Here is a 22,763-nt window from a genome sequence, read left to right on the forward strand (position 1 = left end):
GGGCTTAAATTTCGTCGAAGGAATGCAAAAAGCACCGAAACCGACAAAAAACGTACCACCGATCAAAAATAACAAATTTCGCTCCGTTTGATACGAACAAAAAGCTGGCGAGGAGACGAGTGCGAGTGGTTTCTATTCTTCGGCCACGTTTTACTATACAAAAAGGATCAACTTGTAGCAGCACTTTCAATGCCTTCCACCTTACCCGAAATTCCCCAAGCTTCTCTTTGTCGATCGGAAAAAAATTTATCCGTTTCTCTCTTTTCGGGTGCGACAGTCTTGTTGCTTTCGCCATAAAATGACTGGGGCATTCTTTGCGAAGTCGGGCAACTTTCGAGGCTACAGCATGTTGCTGCTACTGCTGCAGGTGAGCTGTCTCACTGAATGTTTTGAGCAAGACATTTTTAATCCACCGAAGGTTTGGAAAGTGTGCGTGCCAAAACTGGTCCCAAATATCGATAACAGCGGTGGTGAACGCTCGAAATCAAAAAGCTGTCCCTTTTTTTCGCTTCACTATACTTCGGGCTGGGTGGAACGGGGTATCCTTTCAATATCCCGTTGATTTTATACCGGTGGTGAAGGGGTGCAGAAGGCACGAGGAGTTCTTGATATTCTTCCTGTTTGCTTGTGTAGCTAGTTCTTGTGCCGTTATTGTTTTTTTGTGCGTTTGTGGCGAGATGACATTAGGGACACTTTGAACACCAATATTAAAGGACGGTTGAGGTGAAGAGTGAAGGAAAACGTGATTTTATGCGATTTTCGATTGAGTTCGTTGTAGCCGGCCGTACGTAAAGGGGTTGTTATGAGGTTGGACGAATTTGGCCGGAATTACGGACGGAGCCCGTGCGAGTCCCCTTTTTGGCGGGTGGCCTTGGCCACCAAAAAGGGATGTTATTCAATGACTTTTAGGCTGGTGACAGCAAATTTAGGAGCCCATTTTACCTTGGTTGGCTGCTGCCGGTAGTATACGGTACCGGACAGCGGGAAAGCAACACCGAGTTTATTCCGGGATGCAGCTGAAAAACGGTAACAGATTAAGCGATTATGAAGCACCGAAGGAAGAAAGTGTGTCTCATAATGTCTGTGAAAACGGTGCAAAACGGTTCGAAGGGGTTTTTGGATTGGGTGTGCTTTACCATTTTTATTATTTGGAAAGTGGTAAGTAGTTGTGCTAAGTTGCCAAAAAGGCCTATAATTTGGACAGTATTTGTGTAAGAGTCCGATGAATAAGTGCTTAAGTTTAATATGTTTTCATTTTGGACATGTTTGTCAATATTTTCAACTTAGAACAAGTTACGTACTAAGGCGTGTTTTGGTAAAATTATCCACAGAGTTTGCTATGTGCCCACTGCACACATCTCAGCTTTAATTGACAGAAATATGTCAACAATTAAAAATCTGTATGCTCTGGAACACGCTGGGAAAACTGATTTCCGCACAACTCTTCCAAGAACTCACACACACAGAAACACACACATACACTGTAATTTTTCCAGTAATTATTTCATTCACTTCCCTTTCAAAACGTTACGAGGACGATTCATCAAGTGCGGATTTGAAAATTGCTTCCAAACAAATTTTCCCCATTAAATTACTGTCGCACCATCGTCACGGAAACTGGGTCTAGGCACTTCACTTCGGCCAAGGGTGATACTTGTGAAACAATTTTAAGCACATTGTCCCTGCTTAAAGAAACCTTTCTTCCCGCGGAACCTGCTCACGCGACCACCGTTGATGCGATCATCTCAGCTCATTGGTATGCAAATCAGATTTACGTGAAACAGTATCTTAAACTTTCAGTTCACCATTCACCCGCGGATGTACGGGTCGCAAAGACACCGTTCACTCGTCCCGAGGTGAAGTGAAGATGGTAAAATATTCGATGCCGAAAGGAATTAAAATTTTGTTCCCGCTTCTCGCTCAGCTGCCCAAAAAGTGTTGCAAAAGCACGTGGGTGTTGAGCGTTCGCGTTGTCCACTGTTTGCCTTCTTTTCCCCCTGTTTTCATCGTGCAGTAAATCCAATAGAAATCAGACCTATGTTTTTAAACTGCTTACGATACAGGACGGAATGAATTAAGCACATTAGTTGCCCGTTCGCGTACGTTTTCAGCTCATTTCATGTTCACCGAGGTGAGATCGTGTTTGCGCCACGTGTCTGAGCGCTACGGGAGCTTGGGATGGGTGGGCGCAAATCGTGCAATTGACACATACAATGGTTCTATTTGTTGAACATTGAACCACCTTAAACGCTAAGCCTGATGGAAAGGGCCTGCCATCGTGCTGTTGAAATTCCGTATTGAAAATTGTACAAACTTGGTACGCTTGTTTACCACGTTGACTTTTAGTAGTGATAATTTGAAGCCCATCTTCGTCCGCTCGTTCACAAAATGTTAAGAGTTATTTTGATTAAAAGCGAGAGTTACCGCATCAGCTATTTCTGGCTCATCTTTCCCACTGCTCGGTCTGAACAATATTTTCATTCATAAAATTTAAATCCTACGCACCAGCAATGTTTTCTTCGCGGGATAGACATGGAAGAGAGGCACACGTGGCCCCACTTCCAGGGCAGGGTAAGTATGACTGCCAGGATACGATACGACCACAATCTTCGTAAATCGTAGAAGAGGGGTATAATTGTGTTGTGCTGTAGGAGGACGGATGAATGAAAAGCATTTCTAATTTTGGGTCTGATAATGCTTGACGTAGGAAACAGCAAATGTAAATACTACTACCAGGCGGGATGGAAGAATACTGGGAAGAAAAAGCAAATACGAGACGAGAATCGGGGCTCGGAAAAGTGAAACGCGTGCGCAACAACTTTCGAAGGTGTATTTGTTATGTTTAAGCGAGAAGCAGTTACCCGTGGGTGGAAAATCGTTGCTGTTGGGTTGCGGGAACCAATAACAAGATCGATTTTGCATGATGCGGATGACGACGCTATGAATCCTTGGTGATAAGTAGGTCTGGTGAGCAGCTTTCAATTGTAGAAAAAGCAAACCCTGCATGGGACGTTTGCATTTGGTTTAAGGCGTTGTACGTGGAACGTGAGGCGATGCTGAATTTGGTAACATTTTGACTCATCGGAAATAGAATTCAGTAGTAAATAGTCCACTATAAATAATACATTTAGCAAAATATTTATATCTAGTTGCGTCATGTTTTGTGCGAATGAGTCGCAAATTGTTGCAAACGACACAAGCAATTGTATTTTGGTAATGGAGTTTTTAATTAGCTCTTTACAAGAATTTAAAATTAGAAAACTGCGTCACATTGGGAATAAAACCAGTGTAGGGCACATTTAAAGTTTGACAAAGTGACAAGTGACATGTTTTGGCAACAAGTGACAAAGTGCAACAACGCACTTTATTTTAAGAGGCTAAAGTAGATTTGAACTGCGAAAGGTGAAATCACACTATTGTCTTTGAATATGCGTAATTTGAAGGAAATTAGGGTTTAGAAAATTAGAAGCAGATCGATGGATCTATTGAAATTATAAAAAAAAATTATGTGGCACCTTCTCATCCATAGTACTTCAATTTCATTAATCGTATTTATTGAAGCAATAGCTTAAAGGATAGTGATAGCACTACCACTGTAGATGGCAGTTCTCGTTTCGCTTGACCTTACCTTGCTCACCGGCAACATTCAACGACGTAATACACGAGCTGTACGTTCGGTACGTGCTTGAAAAACCTTCTGACCCCGTGTGTGCAAGGGTTAGGCTTAGAAACCTTCCGACACCCGTATCCAGCGACGAATACTTACGCTTTGCACCTCGAGCACGCCTGAACCGTACGTATCTGTACGGACATACCAAGGGATAAGCCACACAACAATTCACCTGTCTTTGTCACTGCTGTCGCAAATCGTGGCCGAGATGGGGGCGCCAGGTCATTCGTAAAATTTAATTAGCTGCATCAGATAACACCCGCGACTGCGAGTGGCACGGATCGGACGTACGATATTCGAAACCCATCGGTCCTGCTCCGAACAGGAACCTCGTCCGTGTCTTCCGGCTTCGTCTCTAGCGGAAAGCTAGAAGACGCGTAAAAGATTCAAGGGAGCGAAAAAAAGAAAGCTATCGTTCTGCTAGCAGATTTCCGGTATCAGGGGTGTAGTCGTGCTCATGATAACTGTCACCGTTGCTGCAGGTGCTGCGAAGAATCTTGCTTCACATCGTCACCGTTTTGACCATCGAAACAAACCCAGCAAAACGAACGCTAGTTTATCACTAACAAACTTCCAGCAAGCCATTGTACAAACGGCAAAGGTAAGGCTAATTGCTTCAGTTTAACTTGGTACTGTGGAGTTCTTGGAGCTTCCTTTGAAGTTTAACTCATTCAGCAAAAATCTCCCGCATCGGTCAGTTGACGGTGAGCAGCTGGTTGGAAAAAGGCCAAAGATGTTTCAGTTGGCTTGGGTCTGTTGGGCGCACGGACGAGGGGGACGAGTTCTCGTTCCAAGGAAACATCATTTATTTCGCTTTTCACGTGCACGCCATTCCTTATCACGCCTTGTCAAATTCAGCTAAAGTTTACGCTACGATTGAAGTGAAAGAAGCGAGAGCGAGAAAGGACGAGCGAATCTCCGAACGCGGCACGTTGCACGCAGGATGGAGCATTGTTTTCCTTGGGGTTTGTGTTTTATTTTTGTTTTGTGCTGTTTCTGCGTATTCTTTTGTTAAGTTTAAGATTTTCATTTTGTCCGAACCTTCTCATTACAAAAAAAGGTAAGATATCTTTGAAAGTAAGCCAACCTTCGTGCTGCAAGTTGGTTCAAACGAAAATATTTGCTTTAAGTGCAGTTCTTTGAAGAAATTGGTAAGTGATGCGTAAATTCAGAAAATGTAATGCCGTGTTTAATGGCAGTCTTTTTGGTCGTGTTTTCGTGTTAAACACAAAAGATCCAGCTACGAATGGATAACGTAGCTGTTACGTGTAAAAGTTGTTCTTGGTAGTAAGATGTAATTATGTTATAAACTGAGCAAAGAGCTATAAATAAAAAAATCGTAAGAAAGAGAAATTTTCGTTTTTTCTTTTGCAATTTTGTCAGTTCGTCTTTTATAAAATTGTTTCATTTATTTTACGAATGTTTAAATTTTAGTATTTCGCCATATCCCCCAGTAAAATGTTTTCATAAACCGTCCAAATTAAAGTATCGTTTAATTTTTTTCATCAGTCACATTCAGCTACAACGACGAGAGATTTATCGCTCCCATTTACATCCAATGAATTTGCTTCCACTCAAAAACAGATTCACCGAAAAAAGAAGTCTCAAAAATATTATCATAGCTAACAAAGCGTTGTACCAAGAGACCTCCCAATTATGAAATTTCACTCACTCGCTTAATACAGCAATGGATGCTGCCATCCACTTTTCAGCAGTGCCTAAGGGATGAACCATTTAAAACTCTTGTCACTATGCTCTATTAATTATATCCAATCGTTTCAACGGATGATTCCAGCGGCCAACGCGCTGGGCAATAATTATTTACAATCATTCCCAGCGCTCACCCTCCCAATTCACTCCCGGAGACATCCATTTCCATCACATGACACGCCCGCTTCCGGAACGGAACCTCCGGATCCACGGTTCGTGGTTGGTCAATGAGATAAATCATTTTTCCTTCATCATGCAGAATGCGGAGTGGAGTTCGTCAGGTACTGGACGGGTGGAAAATATTTTGTGTCGGTAGTTTTGTAATCCACTGGGCTAGCCCTAAGTGCTTCGCTTGCTGGATTAACGAGTAAGCGATAGGTGAGTCGGCGGACGGCGGGTTGGGGCGAGATGGTTGGAAAAAGGATCCGACCTCACTTTTCCATCCGTCTGCCGGTGTGACATGACAGATGAATGACGCAGGCAAAAAGTCTCCACCGGAGCAGCGGCAGTTTCATTCATTATGCAGTCCCAAGCTCCGGTTTCCTTTTCCTGCGGCACCGGTGGAGGATTCATTTTGAATCTCTAATCTCGGTGGAGTGGCAGTGTGAGAGGTAAGTAGAGAAGGATGTAAGGGAGAGTGGAGGGGAGTAGAGTTTGGACGGACAGCAACATAAAGCAACCCCCGACAGCAGGGCAGTGATACCGGTCGGGGTACCGAGATCGAGATGATCCTTTTCTTGTTGCTGTAGGTGTTGGAAAGAACCTTCGGAACGAAATGTAAACAACCGATTTTCCTGCTTTGCAGTGCGTGTTACGCTGTACGCTGTAAGCCGCTTTACTCACACAAACTCAATTCTACAGCAAATGTGCACATGAAATGAGACGATTCACTTGATGAGTATCAGCTAGTGGCTAGTTCAGCTGAGAATATGTTTAGCTTTAGAGCCTACCAGGCCACTCACTCACACAGACACACACACGAACAGACGGTCACACACAAACACACACATACACACACTAATCATACCTGTTTGTGTACTAGAATCGAAAAACGTACTCGTGGTTTCCACCGTCATCGTGCCGATGGTGCCGTCGATAATTTGTGCGCTCGAGTCTCGCCTGCCGCGATAGCTGTGTGGGTAATCAAGCACAAGAGAGTATGTGTAAGTTTACGTGTATGTGTGGAACAGAGAAAGAGCGAGTTGGTGAGCGAGAACACACTACCGAGTAGGAAAAGTTGCGACCCAAAAGCTTAAGCACCGGAAGCTTTTCGTCCCATTTTGAATGTGGCTGCGTACTTACCGGCTGGTGTCATCGCTCTGCGAGCTTTGGCGGCGAAAGTTGCGGCAGCGTATCATCTCCTCGGTTGTGCTTTGACGACGAAAGCCACGCGCAATCAGGATCTCCTCCGTTGTTGACTGCCGACGGATGGACGGACGAGCCGTGCTTTCGGTGGGTGGTGGTGGTCGGGCGCAAGGACTAGCATCCCTATAGTGAACGGAAAGCATGAGTACGATTTTATAGCTAAAGCACGAACAGAAAGCTTTTGTACTGTCACAGAAGCGGCAGCAAAGCTTTTACCTTGATGAACAACAGCTGGAGGAATCGGGTGAGCGAGGCTGCCGGGCGGCTGATGATGATTGTCTTCGAAGGCGGCGGCTGCGCCGTGGGCTTCCTTCGCGTTCGTGGCTACGGTCCGGTGAAAGATGGGAACGCGAATCACGGCGCCCTCTGAACATAGAAAGAGAGAGAGAGAGCAGAATTTTAGTACAATTTAGTACATCTGAGAAAAAAAATTGTATGACTCAATAAAATATATGAATGCGAATGTCTGGTTTGATGTCACAAAAAATCCCTAGGAAATCAATAACTTATTGAACAGCAGGTTTTGCTAGCGAGACTGCAATGTTTTTTTTTTTCAAAAATTAACATCATGTACTAAAGGACTGGGCGTCTCCATTTAGTTCTACAAAAGTCAAATTCTAAAAAATTCTAAACACTAAATAAACAAGTCAAATTTTAAATGATAAATTGGATAAACCAGTAAAAAACTGAAATATGTCTGACAATTAACCCTGTCGAAAGAAAATATGAAATGTTCTTTTGTCAAATTTTTAACATGATGTAACCAAACACATGGCTTCCGACCTTTTTCTGGAAGTAAGCAAGTTACCCACCTAGAAGCGCTATCCGGACTGAGGCTGTCCCTTCTTGCCTGTCGTTCCGGTCCTTCACCATCCGGACTGAGCGCAGGCTGGGAGCTTCTACGACTCCAGCCACCCGGAGGCAAACACGATTCGTCATAAGCAGTAGCCTAAAATTAGACAGTAGTTCAGAAAAGTGCTCCAAGTTAAACGGAAGGGATGAGACCCTTTCTATAATAAACTCACCTGACGCTGAAGCTTCGACAGCCGCTGGGCTCGTTCGGGACTGACGCGCGAGTCCCGGCGGGTCATTTTTGTGCCGCACTGGGTAGTCGAATCACGACGTCCCTTTTGTGCGGTGGGACTGGTCGCGGGTGGTGTAACCGAACTTGTGATTATGGTGGGCGGTGGTAAAGCCTGACAGGCACTGTCCACGTGCGCAACCGCCACAAACAGCGGGCCCGAGTCGGACGCTGTGGAGCTGGTGGATGGACGCTGCTCCTGCCGGAAGTTTGGCATTTCCGCAACAACGAGCGAGTCTTTACGCTTTCGCTGAGCTCCAACCACTTTAGGTGGTGGCGGTGGTGTTGCCGTTCCTCCAATTGTGGAGTCACGGCGTGAAGATCGATCACGGCTAGAGTCGTTGGAGTTTCGACGTGAGCCCTGAAATAATGTAGCATTGCTCAGAAGTCAGTATTTTTCATGAAAAGCCACAGGTAACACGTGCACTTACATTTCGACAATTATCTGCCGAATAGTTGTAATCATCACGATCTCTTTCTCGTTCGCGTTCTCGCTCTCGCTCTCGTTCCCGGTCTTTTTCGCGTTCTCGTTCTTTTTCGCGATCGCGTTCCCACTCTCGCTCCTTCCGGAAGTCGGATGCGTGTGAGTCTCGCCGGTAGGACCAACTTTTCACACCGGAATCCGCACTCGATTCGCGTCTCTTTCGTAGCGGTGGTGCATGACCCGAATTGTTCTGATTGTTGTACGTATCGGCCGTGGTAGCTTTGTTCCAGGGTAAACTGCGGGCCAGATCGGCTAGGGTTTCGCGCCGATTTAAGGGTGCTTTTTGACGTTTTGAGCCACCGCCACTCCATTCGCGCAGGATGTCGGTTAGCTGAGCGAGCGAGCTGCGCCGTCGTCGTTGAGCACCTGCAAAAAAGGTTGTTATTCATTGTAATGATAACTTGCAACCGTACACGCTTACTTACCGGGTGGTGGTGAGGTACTAGGAGGTGAAGCACCAGATATCTGTGCTGCAGAGTCTCGTCGTCCGCCTAGGCGCTGTCGAATGGTGGACTCTTCGACCTGAAAGTTATTTGTGTGGATGTAAAAGTAGCTGCGAGGAAAAAGTGGTATCAATAATATCAAGAACTCACCTGCTCGCGAACCAAATCGTCCCAACCGTTTCCACCCTGCCATACCAGTCCCACCTGGTGAGACATGATAGGCAGGTTGCAGACAAAGCAGATCGCCGTCATGGTCCTGAACGATGCACAATGGAATAAAGATAAACAACAAATTATCGTTAATAATCGTAACTGCTATCAAACGTGTGTACGCAACAGAACAGAACTTTGCAGCATATCCTCTAGTAAGTGTCAAACAGCATGCGTTATTTGGTTTATAACAGTTGTCAAACACGATGCGAACCGGGTTTGTTTTGTGTAGTGCAAGCGATAACTGTCAGTCAAATGTGTTTTCGCAACGGCAAAGCTATATGCAGGGATGCGTTTATCGCTGAGTAACGTTAAAGAAAAACTAAAGTTTAAAAAATTTAGCAGAAAGCAAGTATGAGCAGCTGAAATAAATAACCCAGAAGTAATTAAACTAAATGTCTTGCTTAATTCGATAGCGGGCAAGCTTTCAAAGCAAGGCTATTGTCAGCCTTGAAATATATATTAACTAAACCATTTGAACTTAAATGACAGTATGTGTTGAAGTCAGAACAAATTAAGCATAGGTCAATATGCATCCCAAATCATATCAAACCAACTATAATAATATTGTGCTTTAACGATAGTTCTCAGTTAAAGCTCCTTCAAAATAAAAACTAAAAAACCACTCATACTAATATTTGCAAGAAAAAAAGAATACAACAAATCAGTGTAGCAAGCAGCAATTGAGAGGCATAAGGCAGATAGCAAAGCGAGTTAACTGAAACCAACAACCAATTCATAGGACACAACGTAGAAAAGTTTCTGAAAGAAAGCAGAGCGAAACCAATAGCGTGATAGAAACATTACAGAGTGATAGAATTGATAAGCGCAATCCCTTAAGTGCAACCATTTTCGAGAGTCAGAAATTGAGAAGAAAAGGAGAAAGAAGAGAAAAACGAAATAGAAATTATGCCAAACAAACGCAACCGAAAAACAGAGCAGTACATGGAAACGATGGAAAGAAGATAGAATTCACTGTAAGCAACACAACGCAACGTTTGCAAACGAGTGCCAAATGCAGATGCAAACAATCGTGAGGTTTGCCTGAATTTCCATAACCGAAACAAGAAACAAATGCATAAACAATCGGCTGTAAAAAGAAAATAACACCTGTAATGGCGCAGTTTTGCCATGGCTCATATCTACGGCTTATGCTGGAAGATGAGGAGAAGATGTAGGGTTTTTTTTTTGTGGTTTCTTATTGAGTTGATGTTCTGATGGTTTCTAGGGCTTGGTTGGTGGTGGTAGTGGTGATGGTGGTGATCGTATTGGTAGTGGAGCTGTTCGTAATAGTGATGATTGGTGGTGGTGGTAGTGGTGAAGATACTAATGACGTCGATCGAATTGAAGGGCTGGGGATTCTGGGCTCTGTCCTATGGTGTGCTTCGATCGTTTGGCTTAACGCCACCCAGCCAAAGATCGGTACGGATTGAGTATTCTGTTCTTTCGCTCTGTACGGTGATCGTGCTTAACCGGTTCGAATTAAAATTCGCGTCCATCTGCTTAAGCTCAAACCGGATAGGCTGCCCGTATCACCACGATTAGGTGCTTCGACTAGCGAATCTTTTTCACGCATTCGGTACCATGAACGCCGGCAAATGGACGCCTGGAAGTTCGCACACGGGAAATGCCGAGGCTGGCAATTAATTTTGAATGACAAGTTACCGAATTTGCATCGAAAATTCCGAATCGTCGGTGTTGGTGTGTGTGGTTTTGTGTACTGATGTTGGCGGTCGATCCTGACTTTGTTGCACACTACTCAGTATAGCCGATTGGGGGATGGGAGCCGCGCGCTTTGTACTGAAGCTTTACGGTAACAGACAAAGACGAAGCTTTGATGTTTTGTTCGCTATGTTTTAACCACCACCGACACTACTCTGCCAATATCAAAGCTGGAAGTATATAGAAAAACGTTTGTGTGGGTTGTTGATTTATTTACTATTTGCACGATTCACGGGTGGAAAAAAATTATTATGGAAACGTGAGTACATTTGAAGAGAGGATGGAAGTGTGGGATGAAATATGACAAGTTGTATTTAAAAGATGAGTCCAAAATAAAAAAAAATCGAAAACAAGGAGAGTCTAGTTGTGGAAATAGACCAGATTGTATTTAATGGTATAGGTATGGTAGGAGCAGATGTTATGCTTTGCTAAATATATTTTGTGTAATTGAAACATGAAACGTTTTGTGTGACTCAACTAGACAGGATTTTTTCTCTTATTCTATGTAATCAATGCCAAGATCTCTCTCACCCGTCAACAGATTTGCCTACGAAGGTAATTGATGGTTTGAAGTTTATGTTTATAATAATGATTAGCGCAATGGGAGATGTTCGTGGAAAACAAAAGAAAGAACACCATATAGATTATTCAAAATTAAATTTTATATTAAAAAAAAATCTGTTGATAAATAGTTTTATCTGGCGATGAAAGACTAACAGGCAAAAAAACTGCCAAAGCAATATGTTAAAAAACAAACCCTTTCATGTGATTCGGTGCGATGTACCTGACGGATCGATAAACCATGTTAATTAAATATTTGCTAATAAAGTTCAATGCGGCTTTGGGGAAGTTCCAACAACAGGTTCCAGGAAAGCCGATTTCCGCGCACGGTAATATGACAGTGATAAAGGGTGGAAATCAATGAAACTGCAAAATGAAAATTGTGGACCAATTATCAACTCGATTGCCACCGGTACCAGGTATGCAGCTATTACGGGAGCAAAAAATCGAAGCGAAACGATGCACCGGAATGCAACGCCGTGCTAGATGCGTACTTGCTTTGTACATTGCCTTTACCATAATCGTGCGACAAGCTTAAAAATGATTTTAAATTACGATCATTCCACGAAATGTGGCACAAAATGATGGTTGCACGCATCGCACGGTACATCGAAATATTTGCCCCGCATCGAATTTTACAGCCCCAGAATGTCAATAGCAACAACCACACAGTGAAACGTAATTTACCTACCCCGGTACAGGTGAACTGTGGCCCAGCCCCGTCCACTGTTCGACCGTTGGTGTGGATAAATTAACAAGCGAAGCAATTAAATGCATGCCATACTGCTGCTGCTGCGTATTGCAACGCGAAGAAGTTACAAGCAGCACGAAAACAACGGGTAAAAAAATTTGATGCAAACCATCGTGACACGTAATAAATAACGCTTGAAATGACACAGTGGAAAACGGCCAATCAAATACGCTTAACACTTTCCCTGTGTTGGTTTTGCTTTTATTACGGCGTTTAATAAGCGCCAACCGTAATGTAACATTAAACCCCGTGTCGTGCTTTATAATCACTGCACCGGGTCAGAAACGTTTCGGTGGGATTTGTGGTGGTGAACAAAAAACAAAAACATCAATGTCCGCGAATGATTAATAGCGAAGAGGGGAAATAATGATATGAAGGTAAGCGTTCAATAACATGAATCTGATACAACTGGATTCCCTAGGCGTTTCGTAATGATTATTCTCTGTAGAAATTAATGTCACATTCAAATTGGACACAGTCATGCAACGCGCACTCGAATGGACAGATTTATAGTATAGTATGATAATAAGTTATGCTGCGAAGCGGAAGTAAAATGTATCCCAACTGATCATGTGTGATTTTACTAATGACGCCTGTATAGTCCGTCCAGAGTTCTACCTTTTTAACGGCCTTTATAAGACTTTTTAGCGTATTGTAGCACGTAATAATAGTGAAAGTATTTATTGGTCATATATTTTTAATGAAAATTTATTAAAAAAATTCTATTAAATTTCCAGTAAAATTACGAACAAAGACGCACAGCCGTCTGAACTTCCTTAAAATAACAAGAAAAGCCTAACGGATACGGCGGCCCTTTCACTTACGCACCTTTAATGGCGTCACGGAATGGGGTGGTACAAGTTTTATGAACTCGCGGTCAATCTGACAATAAAAGCTAGAACAATAAACTTCAATCCACAGCAACGCACACCGTGAACGGACCGCGGTACCAGACCGGTGGCTTCTTGGAAGCTGCAACGGACCCACCCCTCAGCGTCGACCTGATTTTCCGGTTCGTTTGTGTCACCATAATATCGTTCGTTGGGTTGGGTTGCTCAAGATTAGCGGTGGAGCAAGGTTTGATGATTTTCCTTTTTCATGCCATAATTCCACTTCCTGTTAGCCTCACGCTGTGATTAAACCATCTGGCTTATGAGCGTGATCCCGGAAACGTGCAGATGGCGAAGGTGCGAAAAGAGGTCTTTCCGCAGCAAATGACCTGCGTTATATTGTTAGGCATAACAAAGTGACTCTTTTAACTGACGCGTCATCGGATTTTAGAATGGAAAGCGAGACAGCGTGACGGTTGTTTTTTTTTGGTTCCAAAAATTCATTAAACAGAAACATTTAGATAATAATTTGATGGTTGGTTGCTTTGTTTTCTGCTCCAATAAAAATGGTGTTTGCAAGAAAAAGCGTTGAATCTGCCAAAAAAGCTATCATCCCATGCTAGCAACTAACACTGATTCGAGGAAGGGTTCATTTTCAAAGAACGTCATCACTGCTCTTTTCTGAGTATTAATTTTCTGCATTTACAGCGATCGCATTTTTACAAGATAAAATTGCAGTTCTACAATTGAAATTCGTTCGAAAAATCGACGAAAGCATATGTAAACCAAGCAACATGATACCAATTAAAAATGTTCACTATACGAACACTCGATTCCTACCGGAGCAACTTCTGTCCGCTGACCGTTCGGTATATGGGGCGTTCGATGAACAAGGAACGTGGAGGTTAGCTGGAATTCAATTGCAGAACAAGACACACAATAGGACGGTGAGCTTTTCCAATGGTCCGTTTTGTGCAGGTGTCCTTTTATAAAGTTCCGCTGCCTTCCCGCTACACCCGACCCGGCTGGTTTGCCATTCCGTTCTTATTTTAACGCCAACCATTCCTGCCCGGATGATGATTTCCATCCAGCTGGCTTGAAGAGAATTCACACCGCTCCGCAATAATCCAGTTACTGTAATGCAATGCAATATGCCTTGGTGCCTTGGGCAGATGGGGTCATACCCCGCCCGGTCAGGCTTTGGAAATTGTCAATATTCTATTTTTAGCAGACGTTGCACAGCTTTTCCAACCATCCATCCATCTAGCCAGCTGGCCGTCCGTTCCAGCTGGTGAGATCCTTTCGCATGGATAGCGACGTTCGATGACACCTTTGAGTCGACCGGTCCGGGAAGATGAATGGGATGGTTCTTTCCGGTGCGAATCCCTTGTCAGCAAAAGGGAACCACACTTACGTTCATAATCGGGTATGATAACAATAAACTAATGGCAAAGGAGAGATGAGTTAGCAAGAGCCAGAGCCGTCGGTTGGTATGGTAAAACGAGAGCAAACCTCTGTGTGGTACAGCACGATGCGTAGAGCTTTTGAATTGTTCACCTGATCCATAATCACGCTCACACACACAAATGTATCCACTAGAATCATAAGAGAGATTGTTTACAGTGATTAGTTCACTGGCAATATGGCAAAATTAATATTGCCATGCGCTGCAGAAGAAAACTTGCTACTGTATTTTGCATTCCATAAAATTGTTTATAAGATAGAAAATAGTTATGAACAAACTACAATTTACAATTTCAAAAAGAATTTTCTCGAGCAAATTGAAGTTTCCTGCGGTCAAGAAACTTTAAAATATTCTGAACAAATCAATCATTAGTGACTATTTATTTGAATCATTAATGTCTAACACTGTTGGATACTTATGAAAAGGTAATTATGATTTCCGATTAATGCATATTTATTATTCGGATAAAGTTGAGTGCATTGTTTGCAGCACACTTCCTTCAAATTACCAACTAGCATTATAAGTCCACGTCAAAAATCACCATTAACATGATTTGTCAGCAATCACTCGCTTCCTATCCCCACTCCATCAATTTGCACTGAATCTCTAATGTTGATTTTTTATTGTTTTTTCCACAAAGTTTTCTCACGCCCACCAACACCACAATCACTCCAAATCATCAATCAGGCTTTCAATTATCCTAGCCACAGCAACCAAAAAACAAAACCAAAAAAAAAAAACACGTACCATCGAAGGTTCTTCTGGTGCTTTCAACCGTAGCCGCATCCTTTGGACTACACTGATTGAATAATGATGAACAGTTCTCGGAATGAAACGGTGTGCGTGGTTTATGTGTGCTGCTTTTTTATCTCCTCCTCTCTCCCTCTCTCTCTCGCTCTCTCTCTCTCACGCTACTTTAGCTGCCCGGTTATGTCCAATAAGGGCCCAAAAATATCTTTCACCCACGAATTTTGGCTCCTTTTCCCGATCGAATTCGTAGTAAACGATGGAATTTTCTTGCCATACAAATGGTGCGGGTGAATGTTTTGAGCCGAACCGATACGGAAAACATTCCACCACGCATTCCATCTTCCTGGCCGGATTCTGGGTGGATGGATGGTTGGTGTTATTCTTTGTTTTTACCGGTTACATTCCGCTAGCGTTAGGAATGTTGTTCTCGACCTGTGAAGAATGTTCCGTTTGCCGTGCCGAGATTCGAACCTACGGTACTGTGCCAATCACAGGAAACGACTCCGAATGATTCATGGCGAGTGGAAGAATACCGATGCAAAATCAAGATGGATTGTAGCTCTGAGCACTTGAGCGGTACTGCTTACCACTGCTAGGAAATTTCCTCACCCAAAGGCGGATCAACGTATATGATGGACTGTTGGCAAATATCGACACACAAAGAATCTGGTGCGCCGGACGAACCCAGTTTACAGCAGCACAGATTTTCCCGTTGTATTCGCACAAGAATTGGGTCGGAAATTGGTTTATCTATCGGAGGCCGTAGGCGTTGGGCACCTCGGGGCGATAAACTTTTGCTACCATTCGTTCGAGAATCAACCGCAAAACCGATAAGAGAGCGGGTAAACAGGAAACCGGAAGGTACACGAGGCGACGGGGTACAATGCAATTATAATTAATTATTTCATCTGTTTTCGATCTGATTTCAATTTTCTTTACCACCGAAGGGTAAGGACTCTTGTCGAGCTTGGTGCGAGCTAAGGTAGCTTCCAGGAAGCATCTTTGGCCGTATCGGAGAGCGTTTCCTGGTAGCGGAGGAAAGAGGATCCAATCAACAGGTATGATGAGACGAGCTATTAATAAAGATCGTTCCCTTGGTGCACAGGCAGAAACACGCACCACATCGTGTCGTCAGCTTCGATTTATTGAACCTTCAGCGCACGGATGTGCTTTACATCGGCTACACTTTCCACGCCGGTCTGATTCGATCGAATGGGAAGGCGAGCAAGCTGCGGATGAGATAGCAGATGCCGCTTCTCGCTCTCTGCTTTCCTTTGTCTGCCTAACGAATTGGTGGCTTACCAAGGACACGACAGGCTGCACATTCACGGTGTCGTTGAAAGCAGTATGATTCCAGATTCAAGGATATCTTCCCAAGGATATTCAGCTCAAACGATTTGGGGAAACAAAGGGATTTCCCGGTACCTGGAGAGCATCATCAAACAATTTCACTATTAATTATTAGCTAGTGCTCCATCATCGAACAGCTCGTGGGAGGCTAAGTGATAATGAAATGTCGTTCGGTACTTAAGAACGCAACGAGTTGGTGGGAAAGTTGTTTAATTGAGGCCTTTCAAGTGCGCTGTTTGCCAACCTAATCTGGATTACAATCGTTAAAGTCCGACGTTCAAACGCCGTGGCCACCGTGGAACAGTACGTTCCCTTTGGAGGATGGTACGGTGGTGGAGGGAAAAATACTTGCCCCATTCCCCTTTCTTCCCGAGCTGCTCTTTACACCACAAAGGTAGCTAGCTTTGGTTAATTTTAGATTACATCAGCATCGTGGGCTTTTGCGTCCGATACGACCGAAGGGGGGCGGGAGTGCTAATGCGAACATAACACCAGAATTTGCATCCATTTCGAACGGTGGGCATTAGTCGGCATCCGGTGGGTGCAGTTGCTGACCCGGAATGCGTCGACGAATGAATAGAAATGCGTCAAAATTGGGCGTCCTAGTTGGTCCTATCCTTTTGTTGTTATGGTTCGGCGTACTGCTTATCGACTTTGATGCCCGATGGAATCTTATGGAAAACCGAGCGCACTACCAGCCGTACATTAACACGGTTGGAGATTTAACGCTGTAAAGTAATTAAAATCAAATCATTTAATCGGATCAAAATGCGGTAAACTCACGGTTTGATGATGTGTGGAACGCGAACGAACGTTCGACGATAGTGAACTTTGACCGCAGTATTTAATTTGTTGAATGTAGTAATAGGTCAAGCAAATGGGGTGGAAAAAAGTTTTAATATAAACTAATCCTAATTAATGCTTACAATGGTTTATCGCTTGTATGATCAGACAAAAATCTTTCAATACAGTATAGTATAATATCTAAAAAACACAGCAACGATGTTTTAAACATTTTTGGAGGTTCAAAATTCATTTACTTTCCTCAATAATATTGGAAACTTGAATATAATGTAACAATTCAAATGTAAAACTGAATATCATACATTTGTATACAATTTATTGTCGATAAAACCAATTGTTTCATAAAATATGATTTATTTCTATCGTTATAACCGCTCCAACTTTCGCTGAATCACCTGTTGACCATAATGCGGTACAGCAATCTTCTCCATTGTTATTCTGTTGGCTGGCGTTAGCAAGTGTAACGTAAGCGTAGCGTATCAAGTGAAAAGGTTTTGCGAAACAATCCACTCGAACCTTTACCCGGAATCTTCCAAGCAAATTTCATCTAAAGCATATTGTTTGGTTTAAAAGTCTGTGTCTGGCACAGAGAACATCACCACCGTGCGCTAGAAGATTCGTTCTGTTTTTTTTTGCTATAATAGAATAATGTTACCCGGAAATTCATTTTGCTTTACGCTAACACGTCACAACAAAATGGGAAAGTGTTTAGTTTCGCTTAAAAAAAAACAAGAGGCAGCAAACGTTTAGACGTCACTTCTGTATGGCGCGAGTGTCGTCTTGACGTCACTCATGAATTTATAATCGTTAGCTCTCCCACGAGCAGTGTATGAATAGCTGGAAATGTGTGCTCAACGCGTTTTATTTTTTGCTTCTTGACATACGATGTTGCATGGTAAAAATGCAATAGAAGCGTTACATGACGGTACAAAATGCGTAAACGCTTCGTGCGCGAGTAGAGGAAGTATTTCATTTACAAGTTTGCAATATCGGTTCGTTGCATGGTGTGGAAATTCAAGAAAAAACCCGAAGCTAACAATTTCATCGGAAAAAGGATGCCCGCCATGTTAGAAGTTTTTGTTAACTCTATTCCGGAGACTTTTTTTTCGAGCGCAGTGTCGATAACACGACGGCCACTAACACACACCCACTGAGCAATCTTAATTTCTAACAACTGTTTTTATTTATGTTTTCCTACGCGGCATATCACGTTCTCGATTGAGGAAACCCTGGTGCACTGGCGAGGTAATATGCAAACCATGCTAACGGCCCTGGTTTAATATACCACAACGGAAACCGTGTCTTCCTTCGCGGAGTATGCGTCGTCGCGTTTGGCTTGCTTGAGTTCACCCGGTGGACGGTACCGAAAGGAAGCACAGGCAGCCGCCGGTGAAGCAATTTTAATTTTTAATTAAATGCTAAACTTCCACACCAAAACGACTAAACAGGTCGAACCGGTCGCGGTGACAAGCAGCTCGATAGCGCCCGGGACGAGCATCGACGGATTGCAAGCCATTTGTGTTTCTTCGCCACCCAACCGTTAACGCGGGTCGGGCATGCTGGAAAAACTTGCCCGGCAGCATCCGCCAATGGTAAAAGTGGCAAAAAGGCAACGCATCCTTATACATTTTGCATTGTACCGTGTGAAACGCTCAACCTGTGTCGGTTGATGAATATACACTTTCTTACAAAGAAAAAAGCAGCAAAGGCAATAGCAACACTTTAACGTTATGAAGAAGAAGACAATGTTTGCAAAAAAAGCGGGGAAGCTGTCTAGTTTCGTCGTGCGTTTGCACCTCGATCCTGTTGCTTCGGCTTTGAAGTGAGCCGAACGACCATACGCGACACTAGCAGTGGGAAAAGGGATGAAATTGCGTGGCTCACATTTTCACTTTGATGGCGTGTCTTTTGTCATCGCCGTGTGTCACTGTAGAATGTTACTGTTAGGTTTTCTTCTTCTTTTTTGACACTTGCTTTTACTTAAAACGGTGTCAAGAAATATTTTGTTACACGAGTTACCAGACTTTTATGTAATTGAAAACGTTAAATTGATGGTAAACCATTATTTTATTTATTTATTATTACGGACTGATGCCGTATTGTCACCACCGCGTGTGGTGACTGTGAATTAAATTCACGAAAACAAACAATGAAAGAAAATTGACTAGGCATTTCTTCCTAGTCATTTGCCATATCCCTGGCATGCTCGGTTGTGATGGTAAACCATGTTAATTAGAAAATTGTACAGCTAAAAAAATAATTGGGATTTGTTTAAGACCAGAGGAGTTACCGGCATGATTCAAATTTTTTGTTTGTTTTTTCTTTAGTTTTTTTTACATGTATAGACTTTGCAGTCCTTTAAGTGCATGCATTTAGAAAGTGACAATATTCAGTAATCTTGATTATAAGAAATAAATTTGGCGCTTATTTTAATTAACTTTCTTGTTGAAAGTGTATTATAAGAGTTGTGACTGTTTTGCATTATATCTTTGCAAACATAATCCTCTAACTTATAATTTTCTCCAAGTATAAGTAAGAATTTTCACTTTTTTTGCATTAAGAATCATCCGAATAAAACTGAGTAGCAACATTATTCGTAATTGATAAAAATGAAATGAGATTCATTATATTGTGAGTCACTTTATTTGTGAAAGCTCTAAATTAATTTCAAATGTATCCAACCAGCTACTACCGCGGCATTCAATGTCAATTCAACTCCTGATTAAATGAAAACGACGCCTACCTTACCATGTTTTCCCCACCCCTGTCTAACATGGAATACACCAGCAAAAGGCAGACTATGTAAATTGATGAAAATAATTTAACTGGTTTGTTCGTGCACTGCTCCATCCCATGTTCCCCAAACCCAAACGCTTCCCGTCCCGAAACCAAACATACCTACAGTACGTTGCTCTTTTTGACGAAGCACGAAGCATCATCTTGTGTCTGCTTCTAGCGAGAAGTCTGCAAAAAAGGCTCACAAATAGCACCGGAAGAAAAATTTTCAAACCATTGCTCATACCGCTCCAAACAAGCACCAAACGTAAATGAAACAAGTGAAACCATACTTCCTGTCCAAGAGCGGGCGGAAGGTTGGTGCTAGTGAGTTGGCAGGAGTTGACGGGAGTTCTCGTGCGGCAGCCGCAAAAAAAAACGGTAAAAAGGTAAGCTTAAATCAACACATAAGTTTTATAAGAGCTTTCTCCCTCTCGCTCGCATAGATCCAAACACACTCATACACATACAAACACATGATTTTGTTTCCTGTTGCTCATTTGCTCCCAACGGGCGCAACCTTCTTTTCCCTCCAAAAAATAATAAATGTAATCAGTCTCCAAGGAGACGCGCAAGCGGAAGGCACAGCACCGTCGAGGGATGGACAAAAAATGGCAATGAAGTGGAAAGTAATGATGGTGGTGTAAAAATAAAAATTATTTTCCCCCATTCAGCGATCGCTCTCGGTCCCGAGAGTCACTCGGTTTAAGGAATTTATAGGTAGCGCTGAAAAAGGTAGGCGCTAGTGGTAAGAGCCCTCCTTCATCACATGCTTGTTGGTGGCAAATGCTATCTATGGCAGTTATATCCATGTGTTTCCGTGCTATGTGGAAAGGTCCGTACGTGGTGACGACCTAAAATTAATCGCCTCAATATTTCTACTCCCAAAACTCCACCCGTGCCTGGTTTTTAAGCCATTCGCTTCAGAGAATGTTGGCGTATGTTCTTGTTATAAATACCTTCCCCTCGCATGCTAGCACACCCGGTAAGGGTGTGATTGTGATACGAGAAACAATTCCTACCTCCTTCATTAGCACGGTTTGAAGACGGCATCACGTTGAGATTGATTCCCATCGTTCCCTGCCTGCGGTGGTTCTTTTCAATTGTCTTGCGCTGTCGATTTGACGATGACGGGTGGGAACAGAGGCTTACTGTATCCGGCGCCGAACGATGCGAGCACTCAAAATTCATGCACGAAAGTGCTTTCAAGTGTGCCGAGGACATAAGTACCGCATGTATTATTCAATCGATCGTCAGAGTTATTACACAAATGGTGCATTACAGTTGAACGTAGGGACAACAGGGCTTTATTTGCTGTGGCACTGTGGCACAATGTACCGAAACCAAACCCAACGCAAGCAAATGTTGTTGTGTGTACGGAGAGTAGCAGCAGCAACAACAACAGAAAAAAGGTACAAAAACAAAATGCCTCAGGTTGTTTTAATTTAGTCAGTTCCAAGAAGGACGGTGTGCTTTTACGAATTTTGTACAGGGAAGATATGGATCCCTCATAGGCAAACAAGCCGGTTTGAAGGTAAGATGGTTTAAGAATTATTTTAAGGACTTTTTTTTCTTCAAGGCTCATCAAGTGTTTTTATTCATTTTTTGGAAAGCTATTTTCTTGCTTTAAAAAAATATTTATTTCATGAAAAAGATTAGGAGATGCTTGAATAAGCTATTTTTTTCTAAGAAACAGTTTTAAGTAAGTTTTTTCATAAAAGCCGAAGGTGCTAAAGGGAAACTTGTGATATGGTGGATTTTTCTGGTGTTGACCTATGCATTGCTTACAAAACGAATCACTTAAACATCATGTTTGACCTCAATAACAGCATTTATGCAGTGACCCGTATGTCCCATTTTTCAACACCTATTACTGCAGGAAAGTAATGAAATTGAGAATTCAACGCAGTAGACCACAGTGAGCGTAATTTACCTGGTTAAGCTCGTATTGCAAATAAGATTACAAACTTCCTATGCCAAATGGGGAAAATTTTACCCAAACTAGGTCAAATGACGCTAGCGTGCATTGAACGATTCATTTGAGCGCAACAATCCAATCTCTGGCGCATCCGGTAACAGCACTGCAAAATGGCACATTCTCCATTTCGCTGCAATTATCGCTGCTCAACTGTGGCGCTGCGTTAGCTCTAATGATTGCTAATTTTAACCCGTACCATGTGTACTGCTGGCACAACGATACCGAGCCAACTCTGGTGGTTTTATCCGTACATTAGGAAAATTAACTCTTGAAATCTCTTCCCTACCGCTCAATGAATCCTTCCACCTCCACAAATCGCGTCTGAGTCGGATGTGTGAGCGATCCAGCAAACAGACTTACCGGGGTAACTGGACTATCAGGTCTAAACCGTAATCATCCTCAGCCGGTTACAGCGCGTAACTACAGAAAGCTTCCTTCCTCACATGACTTACGCCCGTGTGTATGAGTGGGGGGAAAACTGTGCCCACGAAAAGCTTCTAGGATTTTTGCTCTTCGGCACCGGCGTAGGGTAATTAAATATACATTGTTTTCGTTAAGCACACAGGCGCAAACACACACTCCGATGGCGTAGCGTTGAGCCTTTAAGTATATTCTCAGTCACTTTCCGTACTGTTTTCCGTTGTCGAAAGTGGATTCAATTTTCATTTTTTACGGAGTATCTCACAAGACAGAGCCACAAAAACGAGAAAGGTTTCATTGGCTTTCGGTGAGGTGAGGTGTAAGATACGATACATGGCCACGTGTGAGTCCTGCTACATGTTTGGGCAGCAAAAAAAAAAAACAAATAATTCTC

General features: G+C 42.9%; 1 protein-coding gene across 9 annotated transcripts in view; it reads right to left on the reverse strand.

Annotated features, from left to right (window-relative positions):
- Positions 1-22,763, reverse strand: part of LOC118504356 — a 148,113-nt gene that overhangs the window by 87,008 nt on the left and 38,342 nt on the right. For 4 of the 9 annotated variants that reach the window (XM_036038748.1, XM_036038741.1, XM_036038743.1 and 1 more), the window contains 9 exons: positions 10,074-10,855; positions 8,904-9,009; positions 8,736-8,832; positions 8,258-8,676; positions 7,771-8,187; positions 7,558-7,694; positions 6,962-7,111; positions 6,683-6,868; positions 6,438-6,511 (listed from right to left, as the gene is read on the reverse strand). In XM_036038748.1, coding sequence (XP_035894641.1) covers positions 6,438-6,511; positions 6,683-6,868; positions 6,962-7,111; positions 7,558-7,694; positions 7,771-8,187; positions 8,258-8,676; positions 8,736-8,832; positions 8,904-9,009; positions 10,074-10,096 — 1,609 coding nt within the window. In that variant the 5' untranslated portion in view covers positions 10,097-10,855. Of the gene's footprint in view, positions 1-6,407; positions 6,512-6,682; positions 6,869-6,961; positions 7,112-7,557; positions 7,695-7,770; positions 8,188-8,257; positions 8,677-8,735; positions 8,833-8,903; positions 9,010-10,073; positions 10,856-22,763 lie in introns of all 9 variants that reach the window. The other 5 variants (XM_036038749.1, XM_036038746.1, XM_036038747.1 and 2 more) reach the window with 3 other exon arrangements.

This window comes from Anopheles stephensi, chromosome 2 (genome assembly GCF_013141755.1).
Source record: "Anopheles stephensi strain Indian chromosome 2, UCI_ANSTEP_V1.0, whole genome shotgun sequence".
NCBI lineage: Eukaryota > Metazoa > Arthropoda > Insecta > Diptera > Culicidae > Anopheles > Anopheles stephensi.